Source organism: Jaculus jaculus, chromosome 4 (genome assembly GCF_020740685.1).
Source record: "Jaculus jaculus isolate mJacJac1 chromosome 4, mJacJac1.mat.Y.cur, whole genome shotgun sequence".
NCBI classification, from domain to species: domain Eukaryota; kingdom Metazoa; phylum Chordata; class Mammalia; order Rodentia; family Dipodidae; genus Jaculus; species Jaculus jaculus.
The window spans coordinates 66,498,255-66,518,403 of NC_059105.1; the positions used below are offsets into that span (position 1 = coordinate 66,498,255).

General features: G+C 45.9%; 1 protein-coding gene across 3 annotated transcripts in view; it reads right to left on the reverse strand.

Annotated features, from left to right (window-relative positions):
- Window positions 1-5,981, reverse strand: part of Rapgef4 (Rap guanine nucleotide exchange factor 4) — a 336,159-nt gene extending 330,178 nt beyond the window's left edge. For all 3 annotated transcript variants that reach the window (XM_045147498.1, XM_004660336.2, XM_004660335.2), the window contains exon 1: window positions 5,869-5,981. In XM_045147498.1, the coding sequence (XP_045003433.1) occupies window positions 5,869-5,933 (65 nt within the window). In that variant the 5' untranslated portion in view covers window positions 5,934-5,981. The remainder of the gene's footprint in view (window positions 1-5,868) is intronic.
- Between the last annotated feature and the right edge of the window lie 14,168 nt (window positions 5,982-20,149).

Below are 20,149 nucleotides of genomic sequence, written 5' to 3' on the forward strand. Positions count from 1 at the left end.
ACTGAAAGACATTGCCTCAAAAAAAAAAAAAAAAAAAAAGCAGATTAGCTGGGCATGGTGGTGCACGCCTTTAATGCTAGCACTCAGGAGGCAGAGGTATGAGAATTGCTGTGAGTTCAAGGCCACCCTGAGACTACAGAGAGAATTCCAGGACAACCTGAGCTAGAGTGAGACCCTTCCCCCCCCAAAAAAAATAGGCAGATGGCCTTCCTGAGAAAGAACACCTCACTTCAGATTGTCCTCTGGCCTTCCCATGCACATGTACACTTGTGCACGCACATGTGCACATGAACACACACACACACACACACACACACACGAACACACGGAACATTGTTTGTTTGTTTTTTAAATAAGAGAAGATCACAACAGAACCATCTTTTCATCACATTTTGCCATCTTAATTCCTGCTCTGGCCTGTGAAAAACCAGTGGTCCTCAAGTACTGAACCCCCTGAGGACTCCCCTCCAGCCCCATGGAACCTCATTCAAGGACAAGTAAGCCAAACATTGTGAACTCCTTCCTCTCATCTCCAGAGACTCGCTGTCAACTGCTTAGCGAGATTCTCTCAGACAGGACAAGAGACGGCAAACTTCTTCAGTAAAGATTCACACGGTAAAGATTTGAAGCTCTGTGGGCCACAAGCCTCCTCACAGCCACTCAACAGTGCCTCTGTCGCATGGCCAGAGCCACAGACAAGTCACTGAGTGAGTGCAGCTGTGTCCCAGTAAAACTGTTGATGAACATTGAAATTTGAATTTCATACTAATTTCACAGGTCATGGAATAGTACTCTTGTTATTTTATTTTCCAATCAATCAAGAATTCTCAAACCCTACTTAGCTTAGGAGATTTGCGGACGGCTGTCCAGCCAGCCCCAGGCCGTAGTTTGCTGATTCCTGCTCTCTGCTGATTGAAACAGGCAATGGCTCACCAAACGCCTGTGCACACACTGTGGTCCTTGACTCTTTGTAAGACTCCCTTTGCAACCATGAGAGCCATGCCCAGGAAGAGCCTGGAAGTCCACAGATGGCCAATTTACAAGCTTTGGGGGAAAACGTTCACTAAATTAAATAACAGTATCACACTAAAAAGCAACATTCTACCTATCTTTTGGGGAGCTGGGTGTGGTAGCCCCTGCATTTAATTCCCACACGCATTAGGTAGGTCGGATCGCTGTGGGTTTGATGCCAGACTGAGCTACAGAGTGAGTTCCAGGTCGGCCTGGGCTAGAGTGAGACCCTCTACAAACAAATGCATATACATACGCATACACACATACACGTATGTGTGTGGGAGTGTATGTGTGGTGTGATGGGTATATGTACCATGTCTATATGTAGTGTGAATATACGTGTGTGCACTTATGCATGCCCTGTGCTTCTTTGTGTGAAGGCCAGAGGTAGTGGGTGTCCACTTTCATTCCTCCATGTTGTTTCGGGAGACAATCTCTCCCTGACCTGAACTGTTGTTTTGCAGTCAGTCTGACAGATCAGCAATCCCATTCATTCTCCCATTGATTGTTCCCATCACCACCACACACAAACACACCCCACACACCATCTCAGGACAGTGGTCATGCTTGGCTTTGAATAGAGGTGCAGACTCTGGAACTCAGGTCCTCATGCTTGTGGGACAGGCAAGCACTGATGCTGAACCATCTCCCTAGCCCAACCTTTTTTGTCATTGTTGGTGTTTTTCGAGGTAGGGTTTCACTGTAGCTTAGGCTGACCTGGAATTTGCTATGTTCACTCAGGGTATCCTCGAACTCATGGTGATTCACCTACCTCTGCCTTCCAAGTGCTGGAATTAAAGGCGTGCGCCACCACACCCGGCCTAGCCCTACATTTTATTTTTATGAAATCCCAAATGGAATTACGTAACTCAATAATAATTAATCATCACTGCTGAGGGCGAGGAGGGAGGATGCAAAGCTAGCTGTGGCAGTATCAATGTGTGTGCTAAGACTTTTCTCAATGTTGGTTTATCCATCCAAACACTTGAGAGAGAGGAAAAGAGGAGGAGTGAGACAGAGAATGGATGCACCACTGCAAATGAACTTCAGATGCATGTGCATCTGGCTTATATGGGTTCTAGGGAGTTGAACTTGGGTCCTTAGGCTTAACTTCTAAGCCATCTCTCCAGCCCTCTTTCTTTCTCTCTTTCTCTCTTTCTTTCTTTCTTTCTTTCTTTCTTTCTTTCTTTCTTTCTTTCTTTTAAGAAAAGGTATTTTAGGGCTGGAGGGTTGGCTTTGTGGTTAAGGCACTTGCCAGCAAAGCGAAAGGATCCAGGTTTGATTCCCCAGGACCCACATTATCCAGGTGTACAAGGGGTGCACATGTCTGGAGTTCATTTGCAGTGGCTGGAGGCCCTGATGCAACCATTCTGTCTGTCTGTCTGTCTCTCTCTCTCCCTCTTTCTCTGTCAAATAAGTAAATAAATAACAAAACAACAAACAAGATATTTTATCTATTTATTAGCAAGCAGAGAGGGATAGAATAGAAGCAGACAGAGAGAATGGGTGTGCCAGAGCCTCCAGTCACTGCAAACGAACTCCAGATGCATGCACCGCTTTGTGTGTCTGGCTTTCCATGGGTGCTGGGGAGTCACAATGGGGTTGTGAGGCTTTGCATTCAAGTGCCTTAACCACTGAGCCATCTCTCCAGCCCTTCACTTCTACTTTCATTGTATACTTCCTCCCTCTAGTAGACTCTCCTATTGGCATTCCCTTTTCTATTTCCAGTCCCGCAGCTCTTCTTTATCCAAGCTGTCCATGCCCCTCATCAGTCGACTCGTGCCTATGTGAACTACAATGTCTCAGTGAACTTCCTTCCTGTGCTACAGTTAAAAGGTCCGAGTATTGTACACCATTCCTTCTTTTCTTTGCAGACTTGAAAATGAACGTGATATAAACCTTGTCCACAGAGCTCGCGCTCCTATGAGGAGTTGATGCTAAGTGGCAAGGTACACGCCTTTGCCACGTCTGCATGTGCCCTTGCTCACAGTGCTCTTCCGCCCGGCATGCCCTCCCTATTGTCTTTCTGGAAAATGTCCCTCAACCCCTGATATCCAGGCCTGACCACTGTGTCCTCTGGATTCCCAGAGCACTTTACAAAGCTCCATTAAAGCTCTTATCATTGCTGTGTGGTCAGTTGTTTAAGCAGCCATCCCGGCCTCTTAGCACCCAGCCCCCAAGGCAATAAGCTGGCTCTCATTTTTCCATCGGGTCCCCAATGCCCAGTGTAGTGCCTGGAATACGATATTACCATTGCATTTCTCAGACATATTAAGAGCAGTGTCATCACGAAGGAGGGTATCACTGGGGGCTTCCCCAGCCAGTTTCCAGGCACATGCTCAACCTTCCCTCTCGCCTTAAAAATAAACAGGCAGCCGGGCGTGGTGGTGCACGCCTTTAATCACAGCACTGGGGAAGCAGAGGTAGGAGGATCACCATCAGTTCGAGGCCACCCTGAGACTACATAGTGAATTCCAGGTCAGCCTGGGCTAGAGTGAGACCCTGCCTTGGAAAAAAATAAATAAGTAAATAAACAGGCAAATGGCCGAGCGTGGTGGCGTACGCCTTTGCTCCCAGCACTCAGGAGGCAGAGGTAGGAGGATCTCCGTGAGTTCAAGGCCACCCTGAGACTGCATAGTTAATTCCAGGTCAGCCTGGACCAGAGTGTGACCCTACCTCGAAAAACCAAATAAAATAAAATGAACAGGCAAACTGAAAATGCAACTTCAAAACAAGCCTCCACCCGCCCTCTTGCACTGAGAGTGCCCCGCCTATGCCGTGCGCTGGAATTCAGGCATCGAGGCCTCTGAGCAGACCAGGCTGCCTTCATATCACAAAACGAAATGCCTGCATGGCATCTCCCAGCTCCTCCAGCGCCCACGCCGTTCTCCTCCTCTTCCCGTTGTCCACGCATCCTGAGGAGGTCAACTTGAGAGCCCTATCCTCATTTTTCAAACAGGCGGTAGAAGTGTCAGGTCCGAGATTAGAACTGATGACAGCTCTAGGCCTAAACCCCTCAATTTATTGATCTGCTTAATCCCCAGCATCTCACTCAAGCCAGGCTCAGAAGTGGTCGAGCCTTCTTCCCAGGAGCTTGCGTGCCCGTTGTGAACTGTAATACGACACTGTAGTGACACGTTCTGAAAATCCACTCCTAATGCAAGCAGTTAGGCAGATACACATTATGAACAAATGTAAGATATATTCTACGTACATTAGTACAGCTCTGTGACTAGCATAAGTACTTATTGACTAAAGGGCTTCCAGTGAATGACTGAGTGTTCAAAAAGTGATATGCCCATACACTTTTGCCCGAAGAAGGATGGTGTTTATTACCTAAAATTCCCATAACGAAGCACTAGTCACAGGGTAAGTTAGAGCTCCTGATTGACTCTTGTTTTATAATTCACTTTTCCCAAAGTACTAAATTTAGATTACTTATCCCATTAGCAGGCTCTACACTTAAATCTGCTTTTATAGTTTCCTAAATATAATTCTGTATGATTAACCATCACTTCAATTGTCTTACTATTTACTGCATGCAATTCTTCTAATATTAGTACACATCGTTTTAGACATAAATAGGGCAATGCTTGCCAAGAAAAAAAAAAGAAAGAAAGAAAGGAAACCTTGTTACTGTGTGGTAATTGAAAGTCAAGATTGTTTCTCATATTAAGTTATTCAAATGAGCTATATTTAGCTTTTCTCAAATTACTTAATATTTTCCATCAGAGGCCTCTAACAACAGATTATGCATGGTGCGTCTCACTTCAGAACCTCAAGTTTGATCGGCTGAAGAATCTGTTCATTGAAACATTTTCAATATGGCAGAGCACAAAATATTTCACACAAATGCAAATAGAGATGTCATGCCGGTAGCTGCAGGGAGGCGAATCCCAGCCTTCCTTTCTGCACCAAACTCTGAAATTCTGCGACAGTTCCCTTCTCAAGGTTTCTTGCTCCTTTCTTTAATAAAAGTTCACTTGCCTCACCTTTTCATCGGGGTAATAAACTATAATTGCTAGCATACTGTGCAATGTTTCCTGTTCATCTGGACAAACAGAAAACTATGCTGTCAGAACCTGGAATCAACCGCAATCGTTGTCACACGCGGCACCATGCACAGAGAGCTGTCGAGTGTTAACACAGTCTGTGGTTAAATTGGCTTCTTTAAGAGTAGGGGTCTTTGGGGAGGCGCAGGTGTTAAGACGGAAGCCATCTCCCTGCAGCATGACCTTCCTAACATAGACCTTGAGCAAGGGACTGGGGGGCGGGGGGGGGGGGGAGAGAGCTGTGGATTCCAGACAGGGACTTGAGAGCCACCGTGTCCCTCGCACTTTGTTTTCGGGAACACGAAGGGGGAAAAAAAAAAAAAAGACTGTTAGTGTGCGCCTGCCTGAGCCCCCGCCCCTCTCGGAAACTTCAATGACATTCACCCCTGACGGTCTGAATAGCCTGAAGACGGTTCAGATCCCTTCTTCCGTCCCGTGCCATGAGAAAATAACACCCACCCACCCAAGAGTGGGGTCTGCAGGGGCCGGAGAGGGCTGGGGACCGGCTGGCACCCTGACCTCCCCCTACCCAACGATGCTGCCTCCTCCCCACCATGTGGAATAACCTCCTGCCGGTGGCACCCCCACGAGATGCGGGGGCCATGTCCTCCCGCGTCGGGACGAGGACCTCCGCCCCCTCCCCTTGCTCGAGGACCCTGACCGCGCTGCGCCCAGGTCCGGAGGGACGGCCGGTCCGGGGGTGACCGTGTCCGCCGGGGTCTCGGGTGGGGAGGGGAGTGTGTGTGGGGGGGGGGCTGCCCCGATCGGATCGGATGGATGGTGGCGATCTCGCCGCGGGTACCTTTTATCCAGGCAGGCGATCCATTCGGCCGAGGAGGAAGAATGGGCAGCGTGCGCAGCGACCATGTTGGGCAGCGCTGTCCCTGGCTGCGGCGACCTCCCGCGCTCGCTGCGCCTCCGCCCCGCCGGCGCCCCGCGGACCCCGCTCCGCCCCGCGCCTCCTCCGCCCTCTTCCCCGCGGGAGGAGGGGACCCGAGGGGCGGGACGCCGGCACCCGGAGGCCCAGCCGCGCGCGCCGCCGCCGTCCCCGCCGCTGCAGTGCGGCGCGCCCCGGGGAGGGGAGCCCCGAGGTCCAGCCGGGCGCGCCGGAGGAGGAGGAGGGGCGGCCCCGGGCGAGCGATCACCTGTGACAGGTGACCTCTGCGTCCCCTCCGCCCCCCTCCCCGGACGACGTGCGCCCCACTCCCACCCTCACCTCGGGGCCTGGGAAGAGGAGAGGGAGGCCGCGCGGGTGCGCGTGGGGAGGGGGATGTCCGTGTCCATATATTTTTCATACAGCAAATGTCACTAAAATGGCTGCTGCCTCTCTGTTTCCTTAGAAACCCATTAGTCCTCATCACTTGTCAAAACTTGCTAGCAGCTTCTGGCTCACCTTGGCCAGGCAGCTCCAGGGGCGATGGAGGGCAGAGCTTGGGGAAGCTTGCTTGCGACTATGGGGACATCGGGGTCCCTTGAGTGTAGACTCCCCGGAGAACCCTCTGGCATGAAGGTTGAGGAGGGGCTGCGATGGAAAGGAGCTGGCAGCGCCCGTCGTGGTGGGACGCAGGAGGTGAGGGAGGGGACCGGACATGACAGAGGATGGCAAGTTGAGAGCTGGCTTAGCTGTCATGGCGCTTGCCTGCAAAGCCGGAGGACCCAGGTTCAGTTCCCCAGGACCCATGTAAGCCAGATGCACAAGGTGGCACATGTATCTGGCGTTTGTTTGCAGTGGCTGGAGGCCCTGGCATGCCAATTCTCTCTGTATGTCTCCTCTTTCCCTCTCTCTCTCTCAAATAAATAAATAAATAAATTTTCAAAAAAAAAAAAAAGAATGGGGAGTGCTGGGGCCCCCAAAAGAATTGAAGTTACAGGTCTGGAGGGCAAGTACCCAAAGCACTCCATCATCTTGGATGGTTGCTCCCCATCCTGGCATTCCTGGTCACCAACCCAGAGCTGAGAATGGACTGTTACCTGTAGGCATTCGCAGCAAATATTATGCCTAGAAGATGTTCAGCCACACTCTGCCAAAAACCAATTCAGGAGGTGGTTGTTCAGGAATTTTGGGAGGAGTTCAGTGCACTGACTCCAAGTCCTGCTTTGATATCGATGGTATGTCTGTGGGGATGGACAGGATTGAAAAGAGCCAGTGGTTTTGTTTTCCTTTCTGTTCATATTCTTCTCCCCTGGCCACCCTGCCCACCCCTGCCCAGGGAGGTCCCTGGGGCCTGCAGAGAAGAAAACAGTAGGTGCTTTCTGGAATGTTTTTATTCTAATAAAACACTCTAGATCTTCAGGATCTCCAGAACTAACTTTCCTTTTCCCTCATTTAATAGCTCGGATGTGGTTTCAGACCAGCCACGGTGTTCCCTCAGCGGCTAACCCTCCCCACGCAGGGCCTGTCTCTCAGCTGCCCTTCTTCATGTTCTGGTCTTATGTTTAACGTGAACAGCATTTAATACACTGAACCATGTAAAGGTTGCCAACGGTGTTTAGTTGTGGCTCTTTTTTGATACAGGTATGAAGGAAGAAATGTGTTTCCTACATATTTTCATACATAAAGACATCAGAGAACCACTGGAACATTTCAAGGTCACCACAAGCTTGCTTAAAATGCCTCAGAAAACATTTAGGAGGAAGAAGAGGGAAGAAGACATCACGTTACCAGTCATTACACAGAGGCTCAGAATGGCTATGGTATCCACAGTGCTAAGAATAGTCCCTGATTGGGCTGGAGAGATGGCCTAGCGGTTAAGCGCTTGCCTGGGAAGCCTAAGGTCCCCGGTTCGAGGCTCGGTTCCCCAGGTTCCACGTTAGCCAGATGCAAAAAGGGGTGCACACGTCTGGAGTTCGTTTGCAGTGGCTGGAAGCCCTGGCGCACCCATTCTCTCTCTCTCCCTCCATCTGTCTTTCTCTCTATGTCTGTCACTCTCAAATAAATAAATAAAAAATGAACAAAGAAAAAAAATTAAAAAAAAGAATAGTCCCTGATTATTGAATCTCCAGAGTGTTAGACCCTGGGTAATATTCTTTACCTGGCTCATCTCATCTAACCTCCAGCACATTCAAAGATGTGGGGCCAGAAGGGCACTGCTCCCCAAAGAACAAAAATTATCTTTGAAAAAGTAACAAAATATTGAAGATTTTTAATCAGCACTTTGAGGGAGAACACTGATTGTCTTGGAGGAAGACATGGGCAACCTGCTTGCTGTGATGCTAAGACCCACCCCCCAAAAGGAGTTTCCCACTCATTTCAAGGGTCGCTGGTTTGGTGAATTGCAAGGACTTTGTTTTGTACATGGAAACTCTGCTTTCCCTTACAGAGAAGCAGAAGAAATACTTAAGGAGTATCTAGAACAATCGTTAGCTTTTCTAGAGCACACACAAGACTGCATCCAGCACTGGAGGAAGATTCCAGTCAGTCACTGGGACAGTGAAGCAGAGGAAAGGTCAAAACAAGACTTGAGAGCTGACACCCTTGTAATGAAGGTGAGTATGTCTGATTCAAAAGCCCTTCAGCCCTCAGTGATGGTGGCACTGTTTCTGACAATGGAATGAGAGTATGACATGTCTAAAATGATTGCCTAGACGCCAAGTTATATACTTTTTAATATAATAGGGAAAGTCCCAGGGAATTTTTTTTTTAAGTAAAGTACAACTTTACTGTTCATGGCTGGAAGGGATGGTTGTTGGTCAAGAGCTACCAACATATAGAAGCTGTTCCTGATTAATGACACTATTATGAAGAGAAGAAGACCAGGGGTTTTGTTTGGGTTTTAATGGGAAAAGCAAAGAATCAAATAATATTCTTCTATAATTCTTTAAAAGAACATAAATTAAGGCCATACCAAAAAGACCATACATGGACTGATTTCATTTGTGAGAAATATCCAGAAAAGGAAAATTTATAAATTATATTGGGGGTTGCCTGGAGCTGAGACATAGGAATAGGGAAAGGTTACCAATGAGCCCAAGGAAATGACTAAACTTAAACTATAGTGATAGAAGACATATGTTATAAAATTTAACAATCCCTGAATGGTATGTTTAAAATGAGCAAGTGGTATAGCATGCAAATGATATCACAATAAAACTACTAAAAGTAGGGCTGGAGAGATGGCTTAGCGGTTAAGCAAGCACTTGCCTGTGAAGCCTAAGGACCGGGGTTCAAGGCTGTATTCCCCAGGACCCATGTTAATCAGATGCACAAGGGGGCGCACACATCTAGAGTGCGTTTGCAGTGGCTGGTGGCTCTGATGCACCCATTCTCTCTCTCTCTCTCTCTCTCTCTCTCTCTCTCTCTCTCTCTCTGTGTGTGTGTGTGTGTGTGTGTGTGTGTGTGTGCGTGTGTGTGCATGCATGTGTCTCTGCCTCTTTCTCTCTGTCACTCTCAAATAAATAAACAAAATTTTTTTAATTACTAAAAGTAAAAAAATTATAAAAATAATAAACTTACCTAATGGGTGAAAAGATTATGCATGCATTGATCTTTGTGGAGATTGAAAAGAGCACTATGAGGGAAAAAGTGAAAATTACCTATAATTCTATCACCTAGAGATACATTGCTGATGTTTTTGTGCATTTCATTCTAAACTTTTCTATTTTCAAAAGATACACTTGGGCTGGTGATATAGCTTAGCAGTTAAGGTGCTTGTCTGCAAAGCCTAAGGATCCAGATTCGATTCTCCAGGTCCCACATAAGCCAGATGCACAAGGTGGCACATGCATTGGAGTTCATTTGCAGTGGCTAGAGGCCCTGATGCACCCATTCTCTCCCTCTCTCTTTCTTTCTCTCTCTGTTTGTAATAAATAAATAAAAATAAACTTTTTAAAAAGATGTACAGTGGCTACAGGCCCTGGTATGTGCCCATTCTCTGTCTGTCTATCTGTCTGTCCCTGTCTCTCTCTCTCTAGTAAATAAATAAATAAATGTCTAAAAAAAGATAAACTCATAAGCACTAAAACAGAACTAACAGCCTTTATTCAATTATGTATATTATATGTGCACATATATAAATATATTCATTTAAAACTCAAAAATATTAATAGATTATAGGCTGTTTTCTACTTGGAATGGAAAAATGCATGTTCAAAAAAAATTTCATCATTGGCATAGGGAGATGTCTCAGCAGATAAAGTGTTCACTGCTCAAGCCTGGGTGCCCATGGTGGGCTTCTGTGACCTTAGTACTGATGAGATGGGGGAGGGCAAGGGGAAGATGGGAGACTTTTCTGGAATCTCGCAGTGAGTGCAGCAGAGAACAACAGCAAAGAGAAAGCTCAACAGCAGAGCAAGACGAGAGAGAAACCCTGCCTCGGATGAGGTGGAAAGGCCAAGAATGACCCAAAAGTTATCCTCTGACCACCGCACAGGTGAACGGAGACCCGTGACCATTCAGCAGGCTGAAATCTTTTCACTCGACCAAAAAAGAAATCGTGACTAGGTAAGAAGCTCTCCCATGGTGGTCTTTGGAAGCTTTTGTGTCCTTTGGCATTTGACAGCAGCAAGTGGTGGCGACAGGGACTTGCAGAGGTGGCAGCTTCTATTCTAGCATCGCATCTCGTATCTCGTATGCAGACCTCAGGAACCGGGACCTTTGCTCTGGTGACCAGCGTTACTGTTCTTGTGTAGACCTAGGAAGTCAGAAGGCCCCAATCCTGGACAGTGTCACCGGTCCTGGGCTGTTATGATTTAAATCTAAACTGCTCCCCTTGGACTCATGATTGGTCCCCAGTTGACGGCCATTTCCTGTCTTGCTCTCTGCTTCCTGGCCTGCCATGATGTGAGCTGAGCTTGTCTGCTGTACCTTCCCTGCCAGGCCGCACTCGACCCTCTGAAACTGAGCAAAAAGAAATCTTTCCTCCCCTTAACGTTGTTTCCCCGTTGTACACTTGGGCACGATGATGTAAAAGGAGCTGAGACGCAGACCGGGAGGGACTGCCAGTGTAGCTCAGTTAGTAGAGCGCTTGCCTAATCTCCGCAAGGCCCTGGTTTCAATTCCCCAGGCTGCATAAACAGGATGTGATCAGTCAGAGAGTTGAATCATTCCATCTCCAACATCCATGCCAGTTTACAGGAAAATGAATATCAGGAGGCATGCTCGCAGTGTGAATTTATCATTAGCAATGATTTTAACATGTTGCACCAAACTTTAACAATGCTTAACACCTGCCCAGCACCCCAGGGAGAGGTTGGTCCCCCTAATCTGTCTCAAATCTGAATGCCAAATGCATTCAGAACAACTACAACAAAAAAAAAAAAACACGTACAAATGGCCTGGAATAATTTCTAATCTGGGCACCTCCTGGTGCAGTCAGGTTGGCACAGGAAACTGCGACAACTCCTCACACACTTGCTTCAGTTTCTATCTCCTGAGCACTTCTTGCTCTTTCTCTGAGTGAAGAGGTGTGGTGGTTTGATTCAGGTGTCCCCCATAAACTTAGCTGTTCTGAATGCTAGGTTCCCAGCTGATGGAGATTTGGGAATTAATGCCTCCTGGAGGGAGTGTATTGTCGGGGGCGGGCTTATGGGTATTAAAGCCAGTTTCCCCTTGCCAGTGTTTGGCACACCCTCCTGTTGCTGTGGTCCACCTTCTGTTGGCCAGGGGGTGATGTCCACCTCTGCTCATGTCATCGTTTTCCCCTGCCATCGTGAAGCTTCCCCTCGAGCCTGTAAGCCAAAATAAATCTCTTTTTCCCAGAAGCTGCTCTTTGTTGGGTGATTTCTACCAGCAATGCGAACCGGACTGCAACAAGAGGGTTGGGCTCAAGCTCATGGTCTTAGGTGTTTGGACTGAGCAACTGTGTTTGGGCATCTCACTGTGGATTTTCATATCTGCTCTACTTTCGTGCCTCAGCTGAAACTTGCAGTGTAACATCTGTGATTGGGGCTACTAAAGGCTGAATCAAGTCAGCTTCCTCTCTCATGCCTTCCACATGCGTTCCTATTCAACCAAGACAATTACCTTTCCAAGCAAGGCTACTCACCTGGGAGTTGTAAGGAATCCCACACTCTTTAGAAAAGTACTGCTCATGGGCCCTTGAGCTTTCCAAAGAAGAAATGTGTAATTAAAACCCATCTGCTTGGGAGAGCCCCAATTTGTGGGTTATATTAGAAATGCTGCGGTTTTGACTTAAAACTTTGAAGATGTGTTCATTTGGGAGGAATATAGTTGGATTAAAATTTTAAAACAATAATAGGAGCATAGGAAATGGCCAAAATTTGGTTGACAATAACTGTTTTTTTCATTTCAATGATAAGTCAAAATTACAAATATCCCATGTTTAGAACCTCAATCTTTATGATACTAAATTAGGCATTATTAAAATTTCTTTGTAGGTTTTAGAAGTAGACATTTTGTTTGGGTTTGCTTTTTGTATCGGTATTATTATGGCATATAAAGGTCAATTAAGGGGCTGGAAAAATGGCTTAGCAGTTAAAGGTGCTTTCTTGCAAAGCCTAATGGCCTGGGTTCAATTCCCCCTACACATAAAGCCAGATTCACAAAGTAGCATATGCATGTGTCTGGTTCTTTTGCAGTGGCAAGAGGCACTGATGTACCTATTCTATTTCAATCTCATTCTCTCTAAGAAATAAAATATATATATACATATATATATATTTTTTTAAGTCAACTAAGGGGCTGGAAAAATGTCTTAGCGGTTAAGGCACTTGTCTGTGAAACCTAAGGATCTAGGTTCAATTTCCCCATGACCCAAGTGAGCCAGATGCACAAGGTGGTGAATGCATCTGGAATTTGTTTGCAGTGGCTGGAGGCCCTGGAGCACACATTCTCTCTCTCTTAAATAAATTAAAAAAATGAAAAAGAAAGTTGATTAAGCTGGGCATGGTGGCATACATCTTTAATCCCTGCACTCAAGAGGCAGAGGTAGGTGGATCGCCATGAGTTCGAGGCCACCCTGAGACTACATAGTGAATTCCAGGTCAGCCTGAGCTAGAGTGAGACCTTACCTGAGAGAAAACAAACAACTAAAAAGTCAATTAAATTAAGGAAGATTTACCTGTTTAGTCTTAATTCTACTTTAGATATACCCAATGTTAGTGCACTGGAATTAAAACCAACAACGGAATACCGTAAGAACTAGAAAACTAGTAGGTTTGATTATGTCTTATGTGGAGATTGTCTTCAGTGACCAGATTCATGCAGGACTAACGTAAGCCTCCGTTTTTTTATTCCTTATGAGGAGAGTAAGTGAAGTTATACTCCCTTATTTTACAGAAAGATAAAGTATTAAGTCACCAGTCATCGTTAAAATACACTTGCAACTGAAAAGCAGAAATTTCCAGGTTAAAATACGTGACTTGGTTAGTAATAGAAGCAAGCACTAAAAGCAGAATCCTTTACCCTGGAAGTACAACTATATACTGAGCATACCGACCTCATTTACTTATTTATTGGCAGTTACGCTGAATTCATTTCTGTGCATATAGCTCCTTGCCTGCCTGGGAGGTGGCGGCAGAGGAGCCTGAGTGCCCTACCTGACCTTCCTGGAAGGGATGTCTCGGGAAACTTATTGATATGCAAATCATGCTGGCCCAAACTAGGTTCAAGGACCAATCGGGCTCAACACTCCACCCATAGCCAAGCCTTCCTCCGCAACCATGTGACCCTGCATGCGCTTGCTGGCTGCCCCTGCCTCAAGTTGAGTTGGTAGCGTTGCAGTAATGAACTTGGGAACACATCTCATGGCTTTACTCTTAGTTCTATTTTGTCATGAGATCGCTCTACCTTGTTGAAATACCAAGGCGCCATTGCTTTTTTTTTTTAATTTTTTTTTGTTGTTATTTCTATTTATTTATTTGAGAGCAACAGGCAGGGAGAGAAAGAGGGAGAGAGAGAGAGAGAGAGAGGGAGAGAATGGGCACACCAGGGCCTCCAGCCACTGCAAACAAACTCCAGATGCATGCGCCCCCTTGTGCATCTGGCTAACGTGGGTCCTGGGGAATTGAGCCTCGAACCAGGGTCCTTAGGCTTCACAGGCAAGCGCTTCCGCTAAGCCATCTCTCCAGCCCGCCATTGCTTTTTGATATTACGGGAATGACACATAGAATGCTCTTCAACTTGGAAAATCTCTGCCTGCCTTATAGAGATGTTTCACACTAATAAGGGGAAATCACCATGAAAAGAATTTCAAGAGGATTATAGCCACATAGTATTTGTTTCAATTTCCTTTTCATCTATAATCCAATACGAGTTCCTACAGACTTCAAAAATAGATGACTTTATATAGAGGGTTTCACAGAGAAAATAAGCACAGGAAAGAGAGAATGTGACTAAAGGTCATATTGATCATATTAAACCAAGAGCATACAGAACTGGGAAGAAGGAAAATGGAGGATCGCCATTTATAGGAAAATATGGAAAAGGTTGACTGATTAATAAAATAATAAGGAGCCAAGCACCTTTGACTAGGTGACATTAATTTTCACTTCAACAATAAGGTGCCACCACAAAAAAAGAAGGTATGGGCTAGACACTTCTCATTTAAAAGTGCCCATGAGATCTGGAGGGAAACCATAACTCAGGTGGCTTAGAAGGAGGCCAAAATGGGAAGGCAGGTTCTTTACCTGGTGACCAGACCAGGCCCTCCTCCTCATCAACTCTTCCAAATGCAATGAGAACCCCCCCCCCCGCCCACCTCCCTGTGCACAATTTCTTCTGCCTATTGACCCAGAAGTCTCACAGAGATGATTCAGCAGCCACTGAGCTGTGTAGTTCAAACTCTGGACATGCACCTGCCCACTCCTACCCACCAAGGCCCTGGCATGCTTATGCCAGGCCTATATGCACCCAGTGAGTTCACTTCCTGAGGCTCGTTAGCCACACATCTAACTGACTCTTTCTGCCATTTGCAAACAGATGAAAAGACCCATGGCGTATATAGCTTTGTACATGAGCAACTGCCAATGGGGCTGAAATGCTAAGGATTGAATTTCCCTCCATGAATTTTGATGCACAATGCAAGCAAGTGTTGTAGGATACAGGACAGATCAAATCTGTCACTTTTTCCCTTTTAATGGATGGGTCTAGGGCAGAGATTCTCCACACAGCCTGTCTGTGTTGCCCAAAAAACACACATTATTGTCTTTACCCCCACTACACGTTGAGTGTGACTTTACTTGGAAACAAGGTCTTTGCAAGTATAATCCCGTTAAGATGAAGTCATTAAGGTGGGCTCCAATCTAACCTTTGATCACCCTGGGAGAATGCAGCCTTGTGATGAGGGGCTGTGATTGGAGTGCCAGGTACCCACAGGCTGAAGAAGAATTGCTGCTAACACCAAAAACCAGAAGAGGCAAAGGAGAGGGAGTGTGGCCAACTACACATTGACTATGAACTAGCCTCTAGAACAATGACACAATAAATTTCTGTTAAGGACCCAGTTGATGGTACTTTATTCCAGCAGTCCTAGGAAACAATACAAAGCAACCAGCTGTGTGGGATTGTGCCTCCCACATAAAGCACTAACACTCAATCCTTGCCTGAAGTCTGTTTTGCAGAAAATCATTGCCATGACAACCAGAGACCCAGATCAACTGGAGGATGATTGGGCGAGGGGATGTTTGAGTTCAGAGAGTACTGAGAGAGGGAAGTCAGGGCAAAGGCCCTGAGGTGGCAGCTATTTCAGGGTGGAGTATAAGGAGAGGAAATCAGAGGAGCCAACAATGTGACATTTAAGGTCACAGGAAAGACTTTGGGTTTTTTAAAGTTATTTTATTTATTTATGTATTTTAGAGTGTGTGTGTGTGTGTGAGAGAGAGAGAGAGAGAGAGAGAGAGAGAGAGAGATGGAGGGAGGGAGAGAGAACTGACACTCCAGGGCCTCAGCCACTGCAATCGAACACCAGACATTTGTGCCACCTAGTGGGCATGTGCGACCTTGTGCTTGCCTCACCTTTGTGCATCTGGCTTACCTGAGACCTGCAGAGAAATCAAACATGTGAGTCCTTAGGCTTCACAGGCAAACTCCTTAACTGCTAAGCCATCTCTCGAGCCCTGATTTTGATTTTTTGCTATATGTGAAGACATAACTTACATATAAGAATATGAACACATCGTTTGTGCGTGCGTGTATATGTCTGTATTCATGTGGAGGGTGCGTGCGTGTTCATGATCCTATGTGTGCATGCATGCAGACGCCAAAGAACAACCTCGGGTGTCATCTGCAGGAATGCCATCCATCTATTTTGAGATAACGTCTCAGTGACCTGCATCTCACCAACTAGGCTAGACAGGTTGGCCAGCAAGCCCCAGAGATCCATGTGTCTCTTCCTCCCCAGCACTAGGATTACAAGCTTGGCCACACCTGCTTTTGTTGTTTTTGCTTGTTTGTTTCTTTGTTTCTTTGTTTTTCTTTTTCAGGCTCCTTGAATTAGATTCTTTTTTTTTTTTTAATTTAATTTATTAGCTTTCTTTTCAGAAAATACAGGCAGTTTGGTACCATTGTTTAGGCTCATCTATGATCTACCCCTTCCCATTGGACCCTCCTTGTTGATGTAAATGGGTCGTGCATTGTGGAGTTAGCCCACAGTTATTGGTACGATAAATGTCTCTGTATATCATGACCCAACATGTGGCTCTGACATGCTTTCTGCCCCCTCTTCTGCAAAATTTCCCTGAGCCATGTTGGGTTCATTTTTGGTCTGCTTCAGTGCTGAGGTGTTGGGGGCCTCTGAGGCTCTGGCTCTCTGATTTGGTAGGAGTTGATTTTTCTCTGTGTTGGTCTCCTTCCCCTTTGTGCTGGTATCCCGTTCATCAGGAAAACAGCACCCTTGCTTGTTTCACCAATTGTCCTTAGTTTCAGTCGGGCCCCTTTTGAGGTATGTTGGGGCAGCTCTCTCCTTAGGATCTGCATCTATCTTTCTTTCCCCGGTATGGTCACCATCTTGGCCGGAAGTTCCTGTTTGTTTGTTTGTTGTGAGGTAGGGTCTCACTCTGACCCAGGCTGACCCGGAATTCATTATGTAGTCTTAGGCTGGCCTGGAGCTCATGGCGATCCTCCTACCTCTGCCTCCTGAGTGGTGGGATTAAAGGCATGTGCCCCCATGCCCAGCCATGCCTGGCTTTTTTTACATGGAGTTCTAGGGATCAAATTCAGGCCTTCATGCTGATAAGGCAAACACTTTTCCAGCTGAAACTATCTCCCAACCTGAAAATGAATACAATCTGAAGGGTATGCTTTTGTGATTTTTTTTTTTCAATTCCATTTGTATAGGTCAGAGAGGCTACCATCCAGATTAAAAAAATCAGCCCAGAGTATTTCTCCTACCTTTTGGTTAATATAACTGACCAACAAAGGTAACTATTCATTTTTATCATGATAGGTTTGTTTTGCCTGGTATTGAATGGTGTATACACGAACCATATAACTCTGGTGTAAAACAATGCTTTTGAAACCCTTCCAAGTTTCTGGGCACCTGCTTCCTTTATTTGTCCAGTGCAGTGGTTCTGTATTGCCTGCGTAAATCAACGTTTGCTCGCCCGTTCTGCAGAGGACTGCGTTCCTTGCAGCTTTGAACCATAAATGAGAGAAATAGCGGCTGATTCTTATGCCCACTTCCTTTCTTCAACATGTGCCATCATTTCTCTTGGTATAAATCTACTTTCTAAGTCAATGGCAATCAGTTGATGGCAACCTCATTCATTTTTCAAAGTGGCTGCGCCATTTCCCTACAATACGTGAGAATCACAGTCATTCCACGTCCTCAGCAAACATGTGGAATTGTCAATCTTTTTTATTTTAGCCTTTCTGGTGGGTGTAGAGTAGGTATTCACCGTGGTTTTTAATACACATTTTCCTGGTGACTAATGATGACCTTCTTTTGATATGTACATGGTTAGGTATCTTCTTTTATGAAGTTCTTGTCCGCAGGTTGTATTTTTATTATGACCACATCCCACATCCCAAATTGCTATTACTCACCTATTGTTACACCACAAATCACTCTCAAATGTACAGTTAGAAGCACCCATGATGAGCACCCAATTTCTGTGGGTCAGGAGCCTGGTGGAAGCTTAGTCAGGTGGCTCTGGCTCAGAGTCTAGGCAGCAGTCTGGCTGTTGGCTGGAGTTGGAGTTATGTCAAGGCCCCATGGGGTTGGAGACACTACTTTTTAAAAATTTTTTTCATTCATTTTTATTTATTTATTTGAGAGCAACAGACAGAGAAAGAAAGAGGCAGATAGAGAGAGAGAGAATGGGTGTGCCAGGGCCTCAAGCCACTGCAAACGAACTCCAGAGGCATGCGCCCCCTTGTCCATCTGGCTAACATGGGTCCTGGGGAATCGAGCCTTCACCAGGGATCCTTAGGCTACCCAGGCAAGCACTTGACCACTAAGCCATTTCTCCAGCCCTGGAAATACTACTTCTAAGCTTACTTACTGAGCTTCACCAGAGAAGTGTCTAGTGTTATTTGATTAGTGAACTATAGAGAATCTTAAATTCTCCCTTCTGCTCTCTAAGACCTCTTGGTATCCAGGGTCTCCATTTGTAAAAACCTTATCTAGGGCTGGAGAGATGACTTACGGGTTAAGGTGCTTGCCTGCAAAGCCAAAGGACCCAGGTTCAACTCCTCAGGAGCCATGTAAGCCAGATGCACAAGGGGGCACATGCATCTGGAGTTCGTTTGTACTGGCTGGAGACCCTGGCATGCCCATTCTCTCCATCTCTCTCTCTCTCTCTTTCTCTCTCTCTCTCTCTCTCTGTTACTCTTAAATAAATAAAATATACTTTTTCAAATTTATGAAAAACCTTGTCTAAAGGATTAGGTGGTGGCAGAGACCCAACTAGCTGGGGTCAGAAGGGTGGCAATCTAAAAACATTCACATTCAGAGCACTGTGTGAAATGGCTGCCTTTCATTAAGCTCCCACTCAGTCCCTCATCTAGAAGGTGAAAAAAACAAAAAAATCAATCATTGAAGAGTTTCAAATCCTCCATAAATGTTCATTTAACCCAAAAGCATGCCTGTGGAAATGGATAGCAAGATTAGACCCACAACATGGAGCAGCCTTAAAAATGTTATTTTCACTTTTTTTTTTTTTTTTTGGTTTTTCAAGGTAGGGTCTCACTGTAGCCCAGGCTGACCTGGAATTCACTATGGAGTCTCAGGGTGGCCTCGAACTCACAATCCTCCCACCTCTGCCTCCCTTATTTTCACATTTTTTAATTAGAAATCTAAAGTGTGGTATTGTTAAAGAAAATACAAATCTGGGCTGGAGAGATGGCATAGTAAAGCCAAAGGATCCTAGTTTGATTCACCAGGTCCCATGTAAGCCAGACACACAGGTGGTACATGCATCTGGAGTTCATTTGCAGTGGCTGGAGGCTCCCCCACCCCTCTCTCTTTCTCTCTTTCTGCCTCTTTCTCTCTCAAAAAAAAAAAAAAAGAAAAGGAAAAAAAGAAAGAAAGAAAGAAAAAGAAAAATTAAAGAAAACACAAAGCTCCTCAAAATTTTTTTTTGTTTTTTTTTTTAATTTTTAATTTATTTATTTGAGAGCAACAGACACAGAGAGAAAGACAGATAGAGGGAGAGAGAGAGAATGGGCGCGCCAGGGCTTCCAGCCTCTGCAAACGAACTCCAGATGCGTGCGCCCCCTTGTGCATCTGGCTAACGTGGGACCTGGGGAACCGAGCCTCGAACCGGGGTCCTTTGGCTTCACAGGCAAGCGCTTAACCACTAAGCCATCTCTCCAACCCGGTAAGGACCACCACAAGGGAACAAAAGGCAAGCAAGCTCTGGACCCTTACCCTGTTATCTATTAAGAGCATGCTTTTTAGCAGTTTTGTCCTAAAGCAGAGGGTTAAGCCACAAAGACGGAATGTTTATGGGCAAAAAGCCTCTTATGCCTAACCCATCTAAAACCACATGGGCTCTAGGTAGATACATGAATAACTAAGACAAGGGGCAACTGTTAGAGAGGAAACCTAAGTAAACCTTGCACTCAGTAAACGTCAACTTCTCTAACTTCAGAAGTCACACAGCTGAGCAGTACGTGATCAGGGTCCCGCTAGCTTGATGGAGGCCTCTGACATGCAGGGCAGGATTAACAGGTACCTTGATTACTT